The following is a 12188-nucleotide window of genomic DNA, read 5'->3' as shown; positions in this document are numbered from 1 at the left end:
AGTCGAGGCACGGTAAAGTGAGGAAAAAGGCAAGAAGAGAGGGTAAAAAAAAAGTCGAGGAGAAAGGTGCCTTTTTTTTCGCCGGTTATTTTACCCTCGCCTTCTAACCTTTTCTCGTAGATATGAGCGGGAGGTAAATTTCTGGACAGTTGGTATTGGTAGTTTTTTTGGGGATCATTTCTCCTTTTCTTTTTTCAAATTTTGCTGAACTATAACAGTGTTATAGAATTTCATCAAACTTAAACAGTCTTAAATCTTAAGTTTGTGTGAACTGGAATCGTTTTGGTCATGATTAGATTTTGATAAAAGATTGAAAATATTCGGTTTGAGATAAAAGTAGGCCCCAACATCCAGAACATACTATGAAAAAAAAAGAGGTGAAACTCAGCTATACTAAAGTAAAGATATATATATATCATTCTACAGTAGAACACCTTGAATAGTGAGATATCATTCCGATAGTTTAAAAACTATTACAGAGTTCAATGACCTAATTCAATGCAACACAGTTGTTGTACCAGCCTATGTAAAAAATATTATTTTCGGTTACATGCAATGTGTAAGAGTAAGCTTAAAAAAAAAATATTGTTGCTCATTTTATTAAAAATATTCAAATCGAATTTACAATTATTACATAATTGCATATTAAGATATATTTTATCATTCAATAAAGCGCATTATGTATTTTTCATCTATCTGTAATTTTGAAATATTAAATAATGAAACCTACTAACCTTCTTTCCAGTAAAGGGAAAAAGTAATCCGTTATTTTCTATATTTTAGATGAAGTTTGAAAAATATATTGCGAATGCGACAAATGGCAAATTGCCACGACCAAGTCAGGCACCATGAATTACTATATAGTTTTTTTTTGTATTGTGTCTCGATTGTATGAAGTATCAAGTCAAAATAATGATATTCATGGGCAATAACTATAAGTGCTTTTCATATATAAAAGCATTCCATATATGACATTTTAGGGAAGTGTAAAGATTTTCCATAGCAATCGGTATGAGATATTCTGTACCCTATAAGTACTTATACAGAGACACACAATGCGACTTTTCAGTGAATTGCAGTTATACCACGTTTTCAACATTAATCGGTTTTGGGTATTTTCCCCTATTTTTATTATACAGAGTGCCTGTTTTAATAGCACTAAGAGAATGGAATAATAGTAAAAACAACCCTCCGTTGGTCTTTTTACGTCACTCGCACTGGTTCAGTAGGGTAATGTTATAAGAAATATTCCCCAGTTTTCCATGTACTCACCGTTACCTGAGTTAGAGCTCAGTAAATTCTCTTTAGCAAATTGGAATGATGTAAGGTGCACCGAGTAGGTGGACTATGGGGGATATAATTACATTAACTCCAGACCAGAAAAGTATGTCAAGAAAATGATTCTTTTTTTTATATAGGTTATTATTCTACCATATTTATTATACCATTTGACAGAAATGTGTGTCGACATACTTTCATAAGAAAGTTGATCACGAACAACATGTAACATAAAATTATTATCACTTGATCATTATTGTAATTACTGAGAGTACTTGACATACATCATCAAAATACATGACCTTTTGTATAGAGTACAAAATATTAAGCAATTTTACAGACTGGTAATGAACCATGATTCTGAGTAGATATTTAAAAAAAAAGAACTCGGTAGGCAATGTTGGGTTATATCGTCGGTGGCCGTCCGCATAAATACTCTTGACCTCTTTGCAATGCTTTTCTATATTAAAGGTATATTACCTCTTAGTATGTCCAAGTTATATTGAGATTTTAAACTTGGCCAAAATGAGTCTTACCTTATGTCAAAACTATACAACAGAATCCCTCTATAACCCAATAAATCCACAAAACTATAATACTAAACGAAGTAATTTTGAAACATGCTTATAAGGCGTATTTCAAGAATTATTTCATTCTATGGATATATCGCCTTGTATAGAAATTGTATAGTCATGGCACCTGTTAGTCCAACTGATGAATATATAATCTTATTGACAAATTTGAGACTTTAAATACTATATCCATTCTTTAAGAGATAGTATTATTTAAGACACGTCTTGTACCCTCTTGAACACAGTAAAAGCAAAGTGAAAAGAAAAATTTGAATTTACTACTTCGATTATTTACTATTACGATAGTGGAATATTATTGAAAAGCATCCATCGAAGAAGTCCAATATTAATTGCAATAATTTATATATACCTTATCAACTCATTCTAGTATCACAGATGGTAATTCTCATTTAATCTGTCATAATCTTTTTATGTTTAAATTGTCGATTGTTAATCAATTAATGTCATTTTATTATAAATACGGAATGTTATGTTATAAGGGCCATCTTGGATTGACCAGATCACCTATACAGACGGACAACGCCGATGTATTGTAAATATTGTAACCAGTTAAGCTGAAGACACATACATGCGGGTGCGATGCCTGCGTTGTGGTAAACCGGTGCGATTGTGCGGTACCTTTGCGGCAGGTATGACACATACGCGCGGTTCACTGTTGCGTTAAATTTGACCCAACGTGGCATGTTGACGGCTTCCACTCTGTAATAATAGGGTTTCCCCACAATGACGTCTGAAAATAATGAAAATCACCTGCGGCACAGCTGCGTTTCACCGGACAGAAAGTCCCGAGAATTTTGGTCCGGTTAAACGCAGCTGGGAAATATAGCAAACACCGCAACAGCATGTATGTGTCATGTCAAATGCATACCCTTGCTTGTTTCGATGCGGTGAAATGAACGCATCGCATCGCCGCACCGGACCACGAACCGCATGTATGTGTCTTTAGCTTTATTAAACAGTTTCAAGTTCTATTCATAGTTTTTGTGTAAATTCTCACTACTACACAATTACCCATGAAAATAACCTGCTCTCTCAGGTCTCGGTTTTGTTGAACTGATTGCTACAATTATGGTGAGTTATGACTGTTTATTTATAGAAGGCTTTCAAAATTCGTTGTACATGTTCGGAAGAATTTTGGCAATTTACGACAAAAGAAATTGATTTATTCCAACTAAGTATTAGTTCTTTTGAAGCACAAAATTCAACGAGTTCCTTCCCTTTTAATGTAAATGAATAGTTAGCCCAGGTCATTTTTAAATCATTGCTAAGATTTGTCAAGAGAAAAATATTCATGTTACATTTATTGCATGACTGTAGCAAGACCTGATATGATTGATGGGCATTTGGATAATTGCAATAGATCATTACTATAGAGATTCTATGAGAAAGAGTTGAATAAGGGAAGTAACTAGTGTCAAAACCAAACGACTGACGGCCTCAGGGCACTAATTCATTTGCCATCGCTTTCCATGTTAAATCACGAAATTCAATATGTCACATAAAGGCTTGTCCATTCTTAATTTCTGGACAAAAATTCAATATATCATGACCATGAAAATCTTGAGCTAGCCAAACTGAAAGTAGACCATTACATTTTATCAACATCCGCTGGACTGTCACTGCAGGACTATTTTTGAATTATCCTTCCGCATGAAACTCTCTCATCATCTCACAAAATCTGAAAGAAAATGCAATTTCAGACATCAAATTCGAAATCTAGATTATCTTAATAATAAAGTATCTAAGCACATAACTCTAAACACTACAATATTCATGGAAATACAATATATGCTATAATATGCGTTGGGGAAAACTTATGCGATAGAACACAAAGAATAATGTTAAATAAAAACAAAGCCCACACAAAGCCGGGGTTTGAACCAAAGCTGTTGGAAACTGTTGAAAAACTAATTTAATGTTTAAACCTGTGAATTAATTAAATATAATTAAAGGTAATTATAATATGTAATAATTACAAAAGACTAAGCTTTACTTTAGATATAAAAGGTACCAAAGCATAGAAATTCAAGATGGCTGCCGTTACTAAACATTAAAATACCTCTCACCTCTCATACAAAATATAGTTACCCAGAAAGACAATTACCCTATAAAATACCCAAAAAACACATACCTGTGAAGAAAATAACTGTGATGAAAAAGGTTGAAGTAGCCAGATTTATAGAAGGGGATCGTTGCCAAAAGTATTCACAAAGTCAAACTTGAAAACAAGGCCTCGACTTTACAAATTCATATTTCAACATTACACAATTACAAAATAAACCTTCCTAAAATGAAAAAGTCAATGAACTAATTACAAAGTAGAGATATTGATAGTTTACTTTTCAACCTTTATTTCACATCAGACACCATTCAAACTTTCCTTTACGAAAATGAATTCTTAACTTTGCATTATTGACATTATCAACTATGTCTTCTTGACTTTGCATTCGTGAAAGGTGTAAGTTCGACCACTGTATTCTTGAGAGTTGTAAAGTCAACTTCTGCATTCTAGAACATTTACCATATAAGGTAACGTGACCCACTTCATTTACATAATGCGGAAATTCACTGAAACTAACGGAAATATAAATTAATAATTGCTCCTTTTCAAAGGGATTTAACTCTAAATAAGCCTCAAAACCGGATGTTCAAATGCGGCATTGGTCAATTGACACTTCGTCATTACTTGTATTGTAATTGTTGTAATTAAATCAGAAAACGAAAAATTTGTAATTCATTTCTTATTCAATGCAGAAGTTGACTTTACAACTCCCAAGAATACAGTGGTCGAACTTACATCTTTCACGAATGCAAAGTCAAGAAGACATAGTTGATAATGTCAATAATGCAAAGTTAAGAATTCATTTTCGCAAAGGAAAGTTTGAATGGTGTCTGATGTGAAATAAAGTTTGAAAAGTAAACTATCAATATCTCTACTTTGTAATTAGTACATTGACTTTTTGACTTTAGGAAGGTTTATTTTGTAATTGTGTAATGTTGAAATATGAATTTGTAAAGTCGAGGCCTTGTTTTCAAGTTTGACTTTGTAAATGCTTCTGGCAACGATCCCCCTCCATAAGATTAATTATTTCACAAAGGTTGAAATAAACTTTCCTTCTACTTCAAAGACCAAGATAAAAAAAAGTAAAGTATCTGACTGAAACTCGCTGATAACTCACTAAGCCGGCCAATGACAGAAGGTGACAAGGTCCAGTCAGTTCAGTTCAGTTAAGAAACTAAGAGAGGGCAATAAAAAGAACATTAGTATTAGGTCAGTGTAAGATAATTATGTGCTTATTAAGACAGTAGTGGTGCATTAAGATAAGCCAACAATTAATAAAAACAAACAAGTTTCTTAAAAAATTTTAACAAGTAATTTTATTATATTTATTCTATTTATAATACAATTATTATATAACGTGTTCGTATCAAATATATCACAGTAAGTTACAACAGGTAGACTGAACTACAGTTGTTAACATAAACATAATTATATATTATATAACAGTGAAAATATTTCATAAATTTATATACACAATATATGTACCGATATATAATATAAAAAATCACACAATTAAACTTCCGATTAAAGTGTTTTCATAAAGATACCTCAATGCATTCATAAAACAGGACTATTGAGGTTGATCATTTTGATATATTCTTGCCGGACGATTTTTCTATTTATAAAAACATAAAAAAGAGCTTTAAATCGATTGAAACAATGAAGCAAACTAGGCTAACTTAAGAGTTGTGATCAAAGTTCAAATCGAAATATTTGACATTGCACACCAAAGAGACTTATTTTGCCTTAAAAGCACTTTCTGTGAACAATTCCAGGGCCACATTCATCATATTCCTCTTTTGTAATCCACATTTGACTAAATGTTGATAAGGAGGCCAAAATTGATCCACCAATCCAAACAGAGTATTTTCTTTCAGGAGGGGCGATAACTTTACATTTAATTGTATTAGCAGCCAATGACGATACTTCTTTCATCATTCTGTCAGCTATACCTGAAGCAGAATTGAAAATGTAAGACACAGAATAGCAAACATTTAATCATTTTTCATTTAATCCACTTAGAAGCCTTGAAGTGTCAGTATTACTTTTAATGTAACGTCGTGTCTGATGTGGAGGTGATGGCTTTGATGAACTTATGACGGATCTGCGCTATGTGACTTTGAGATAGTAAAAGTGTTTCGAGTATATTGTACATGTGATATTGATGACTTTGATTGTTTTATACAGGATCATTTGTTGTTTGACTCTGAAGTGGTATAATTATAAATAACTTACCAGGAAACATAGTAGAACCACCAGAAAGAACAATATTACTATATAAATCTCGTCTAATATCAATATCACAATTCATTATAGAATTATTCAACATTTCATGAACGCCGACATTTTCCTTTCCTAAAAAAACTTTAACTCATGTTACAAATACATTAAAACAATATTTAACACCATTGAATGCATAATAAGCAAATATCTTTACATGGAACGGGTCTTTTATAAAGGCAATGAAAGACTTGATCATTGTCTTGAAGGGCCTAAACGACCAAAGACGGTATACCGCGAGTTATTACAGTACGACTGACTTAGTTAAGTACTGTAATTGATGACGATAAATGGTATTACCTATAAAAGCAGGTTGAAAGAGTATTTCAGGACAGCGGAATCTCTCGTTACCAATAGTTATAACTGAACCATCAGGTAATTCATAACTCTTCTCTAAACTTGAAGATTTAGCTGCTGTTTCCATTTCAGCTTCAAAATCCAAAGCTGAATAACATATCTTCTCTTTAATATCTCTCACAATTTCACTCTCAGCTGAACAAAAAAAAAAAATAGAATTTTACAAAAGATCCTATGACAAATAATGATATTGATAGTAACTTGGATAAATTGGTTATTATAATAATATACATGTACCACCAAAATAAAGGAATCAACAGTATCTTCCACTAGAGTCTTCAGTAATCATTATCAGTTACTAGCATGTTTGATGCTGTGAACGTTATCGTGGTTTGATGAACGCCTTTGATCGTATCTTAACATTTCAATACAAAACATGTATTTTCTTTGGATGTAGAGCGAATTGGAAGTATGCAGGAATATAATTTAACTGTACAAACTACAAGCTGATATAAGAAAATGAATATATCAAAAAACTTACAAGCAGTAGTAAAATTATATCCACGTTCATGTAAAATACGTTGTAGATAATGAGTCAAATCTCGTCCAGCTAAATCTGCTCTTTTGATAGCATGAGGTAAGGCATAACCTATAAAACAAAAAATAATACTATATGTTTAACTATTTCGTTAATATAGTAACTTTTACTGTTTAAATATTCAAAATAGCTTACAAGGCAAGAAAATAGACGTCTAATTGCAGCGGTCAGAAATGAAACCATCTGATTAACGTTTTCCAAAGAGTTACAAAGTTCTCGCCATAATCATTTTTCATTCTGACCATTTCAATATATTGTCTAGATGTTAGGATCAATGATTTATTTCGTCGTTTTTTCTACCTAAATATTACAACTTCATATTAACCTTCATATATAGGTACGACATGAGATACACCATCACCAGAATCATAAACAATACCAGTTGTTCTACCAGAGGCATATAATGATAATACAGCTTGTATACCAACATAGAAAGCTGGGGTGTTGAATGTTTCAAACATAATCTGAAACAAGCCAATATAGAATCAGAAGATCAACATTGCATTACAACATACAGCCACGTGTATGTCTACTATGGGGATTCAGAACTACGTCTGAAATACGTCTCCTTTACACATTCCGTCTTTATGACACAAAATTTGCAACATTTGAAGATTTACATATAAAAGTAATTCAATTGGTATGGTTATAGGACATAAATCCATATTCTAATTTTAAAGGAACTAACCTGTGTCATTTTTTCTCTGTTAGCTTTAGGATTTAAAGGAGCTTCGGTTAATAAAACAGGATGTTCCTCGGGAGCTACTCGTAATTCATTATAGAAAGTATGGTGCCAAATTTTCTCCATATCGTCCCAGTTAGTAACAATACCATGTTCTACTGGGTAATGTAAAGCTAGCATTCCTCGTTTACTCTGAGCCTCATCACCAACATAGCAGTCTTTATTACCCATTCCTACCATTACAGCCTATAGAAGTAATTTGCTGTCATTAAAGATCAACATTTACATTTCTTCTCCTTCCCCTAATATATAGGATAGAAGTTGTGGACAAGTCAGTATCGATATATTTAATAGAAATTATTCTTAGGATTGTAAAATCACTTATTAAAAATGTTTGTAAATTAGTTAGTAAAAGCTAAAAAGATGTCTACCTGGTATTTGGGTCTGCCTGTTAATGCAGGAAATACTGCTCGCGGTGCATCATCACCAGCAAAACCTGCTTTACACATTCCTGATCCATTGTCTACTACTAGAGCAGCAATATCATCATCAAAGTGGGATGTCATTTTCGTGTGAATTTTTATTTGTATACAGCCTGCAAATATATAAAACATTGTATAGCAAATTAAACTGCGCGTTGTTCAAGCATAAATTTAAATATATTTTGACTACTTTGCAAATAAAAGGAAACTAATCGCAAATATCTGTAGAATAAATTTAAGTTGTACTAACTTTCTTGAAAAAAATGCAAATTAAATTTACATTGTTCTAACTTTAATTAATTTAAGTATATTGTTTACCTTTCAGTAAGGTTTGATATTCCTTTGAAGCTTCCAAAATGTTTTGAAACTTCATCGAAAAAACTGCAAATATATAGGAGTCTACACAATTTCCTAGAAATGATTCCAATATACTCAATTCGCCATATATGGTATTATTATATCCGCAAAAGGCGCCGTATAAAACAATATAATCGCCTTTTCCAAGAAGAGGGATGTCCTGTGTTACTATTAATAGATATTGATTAGTAGACATGGTTTAGTCAAGACTATTTTTACCTCAAATAGTAATGCATTGATATAAATAATAATATTATACACCTTGACCCTTTTATACCTGTACTATATTAGGTAGGTTACTAACTGATTCTATTAGGGTAGAACAAACGCCCGATGACCTAAAAATGGACCAGTATATATATAATATCCATTGTATACTCAAATATATCTACACAGTGGAGATTCATACCGATAGGAGACATTGATCCATTTCAACATGATTTTGGATAAATCAGTTTTCATTTAAATATTTATTGCTCAAATTCACACACTTTACTGATATAAGGAGAGCCAAAATATGGAATGTACACTTTAAGCAATGGCACTAAAAACGTATGTGCATCGGAGACACTTATAGCTCTCCATGGATTTGGGATTTGATGTTTGTTCTTCTGGAGTAACATTAACAGCTTGCGCATGATATGCGTGATAGAAAGCAATTAACTTATGCAAAATTAACGATGTCATAATATCTATTGTGTGGATTTTATTGACATGCCTTTCAATATATATTTATAGTATAAAGTAATTTTGTATATCATTGTTTTACTATATTTGGTAACTTGAGTATTTCTGCTCTGCAACGATTATACCTATATAGTTAGGTATATAAGTACATTCTCTTATGTTTCTCTTAAGTCCAAATATGGTAATACTAATGGAGAGATAAAAATTAATGGATTTCAAAGAAGTAGTCATAGTGCCATTTTATTTAAATAACCATTGTTTAAAGATGGGTTCCCTTATTTTAATTTAAGAAAATTAAAATGCTAATACTTATATGAATAGAAAGTGGAGGTGTTGTAATGACAAAAATACCAGTTTATCTCACATGTCCATAATTAATTCATAATTAGCTAAATTAGAAGAAAATTACCAGCCGAATTCCAATGAGTGACCGATCAAAAAATATTTTTTGTTTATTCAGACTGTACATACATGGACATTTATGATCGGTTAAAACTCTCAATTATATACAATAAGAACATAATGATTTGATTAAGTATACAAGGTAATTCATTAGAAATATTAATTAATCACAAAGTTTGCTTAATTTGACACTAAAAAAATAAGGAAACTCATCTTTAAAATGTTTTAGGCTTTAAAGAGACGGACAGGTTCGCCATCTGTTTGACCAATCGTACATTGGAAACTGTAATTTTTTAGCTGAACTAATCAGTAATAGCCTAGTGTACACAGCCCACCGTCGAAATTTGAGCCTTCAAATCTATGGGTGTCCAGAGTATTTGTGTCATGTCTGGCAAATACGCCCAAATCAACATCCCTTATAGTAACATATGGACAAATTTAATTATGCATAATTTATGTTAACGTTTTTATTAAGATTTTTTAAATATTGTAAAATAATAAGTTACGGAATTTCAAATTTATATAAATTCACGGTATTTGAATACAAGTATGTTTTGGTATTTATTCTATGAATAAAACATTTAAGATATTTGGTTTCGAGGAAAAGAAAGCTTTCTGTACAATTGGAATGACAGCACCGTCCAAACATAGCACTGAGCAAAGGTTCAAACCTCCTCTTTTAAGAAATCCATGCAGACGGTCTCGAAATTCGATAAATCGAAATCCATTGTCAATTGCCCATTTCTTTAGTTTGTTCAAAGCTGCAATTGACGTTCGATCGTCAGTAATATTTTACCCTGAGGAAATCTATTATCCCGAGGAACAGGATCTGAAAAATGGAGACAGGTCGTATCTAAATGTCCTATCATGTAGAAAATTGGAGATAAATGATGGCAATCTTCCTCTGAGAACAAAGTCAAGGAAATCACGGAGAATGCCATATCCCCAAGTGGTATCATATAGCTACAAGTTGTGTATTTTGGATGAAGGCATTTCTGACAAAAGATTCAAACCTAACAACATGATCAAGAGTGCTCCTTTGGGACCAAAGTCCACACTGGAGATTAGTAAGTAGATCCACAGGCGTTGATGATCAAACAAGACTAATCCCCGTGACATTTTCGGTTATGTAAGAACATCAGGTAATTTTGTACGATCATCAATTCAGAATTAGTTTTTACCAATATGTATCCAAGGTCTCATGACATAGGAGCATACAACGTTTCCTCAAGTTAGGATAAGTTAGGAAAATATCTCAAAATTCATTCCTCAAAAATCATGATCAAGCTCATTCTAGATTTCACCAAAACATCGGAATACACTCATTAATATAGGCAAATATACTAAGTTTCAATAAAATCAGATCAAAACGGCAGTCTTTACCTGTTAACATACGGACGGGTAGGAGCGACAATAAAATATGTGTGCGTATAAAATAGCATCCAACATAAAAAAAAGTACAACATTGAAATCTTGCATCACCTATTTCACTAATTAACCTGTTTAATTTTTATTTATTGAAATTCTACACTATAAAAGTCAGAAATCTTTAATAGAATTTCACTCAACAATCAAAAACCAAAATGAAGATGTTAGCAACTGCATTATTTTTGATAGTTTTATCAGTATGCTGAATGTCAGTTCTTAATTCCATTTTTTTTTTTGGAAAGGACAACTCAAGACAACTCAACAAAATTATTCTGCACCGCAGAGGAACCGATGAACTCCTGAACATACCATGACTGATGATGATATACCTCATGTACATGATATTGTTTAGAGTAAGTATTCATATCCAGTATTTCTGAATATTTTATAATTTAGAATCAGAAGGCTGTTTGACAAATTGAGAATGGTGCGCAAACAAGAATATTCATGCATAATATTGTAATATAATTGGTTTTTTTAGAACATGAGAATTGAATGATTAGGAGATAATTAATTAAATACATAAATAATAAATTAAATACAAATAAAAGGCTCATTAGTCAAGGAATTTTGCCATTTATATCTGGAACGATTTAACAAACCATTCTCAAATAGTTTGTAGCTAGTATTCTTAAAATGTGCAATATTCACACTACTTTTAATAGATTAATTCTATAATAATCTTACGGGTAAATTCTGACTGTGTTAAAAATCATCTTTATTAAGCATGAATATTAAACACGTTGCATTACATATAGGCCTACAATTTCTGCCTAACACCGACTACTGTTGCTATGCCGCCGATTTTCGAGCATGTTAAAGGGGTGTCATCTAATAATTATATAATTATATGAGTTTGATAATAATTCGATACCTTTTGACAGGCACCCTGCTCATCAATGAAAAGAGATGGTTTAAAACTAACAGAAAAATAAATAGTACATTTCAATAAAATATCAAATAAAAAGTTAAAACTGATTTTATTATTGTATCTTTCCATACCCCATACTGATCATTACTGCCAAATGTTAAGGATTTCTTT

The 12188-nt window shown here is 31.9% G+C and overlaps 1 protein-coding gene across 1 annotated transcript; it reads right to left on the bottom strand.

Moving 5' to 3' along the window:
- Window positions 1–5228: 5228 nt before the first annotated feature.
- On the bottom strand, window positions 5229–8622 carry LOTGIDRAFT_232973 (hypothetical protein). Its single transcript, XM_009058345.1, has 8 exons — window positions 8591–8622; window positions 8222–8385; window positions 7797–8036; window positions 7434–7572; window positions 7052–7159; window positions 6514–6705; window positions 6169–6288; window positions 5229–5885 (listed from the first exon to the last, which is right to left on the bottom strand). Exons 2-8 carry the CDS (start codon window positions 8354–8356, stop codon window positions 5680–5682), a joined length of 1140 nt encoding a protein of 379 aa, XP_009056593.1. The 5' UTR covers window positions 8357–8385; window positions 8591–8622; the 3' UTR covers window positions 5229–5679.
- Between the last annotated feature and the right edge of the window lie 3566 nt (window positions 8623–12188).

Source organism: Lottia gigantea (assembly GCF_000327385.1).
Source record: "Lottia gigantea unplaced genomic scaffold LOTGIsca_33, whole genome shotgun sequence".
Lineage (NCBI taxonomy): Eukaryota > Metazoa > Mollusca > Gastropoda > Lottiidae > Lottia > Lottia gigantea.
This window is presented reverse-complemented; position numbering and strand designations above follow the sequence as displayed.

What these genes read in the sequence shown, in the direction of transcription:
- LOTGIDRAFT_232973 (XM_009058345.1), bottom strand. Translation starts at nt 8,356, where the DNA reads ATGACATCCCACTTTGATGATGATATTGCTGCTCTAGTAGTAGACAAT. An exon ending in CAGGCAGACCCAAATACCAG is followed by an intron (nt 8,037 to 8,221) that starts GTAGACATCTTT and finishes TTACTTCTATAG; the next exon opens with GCTGTAATGGTAGGAATGGG. An exon ending in ATATAATTTTACTACTGCTT is followed by an intron (nt 6,706 to 7,051) that starts GTAAGTTTTTTG and finishes TTTTTTGTTCAG; the next exon opens with CTGAGAGTGAAATTGTGAGA.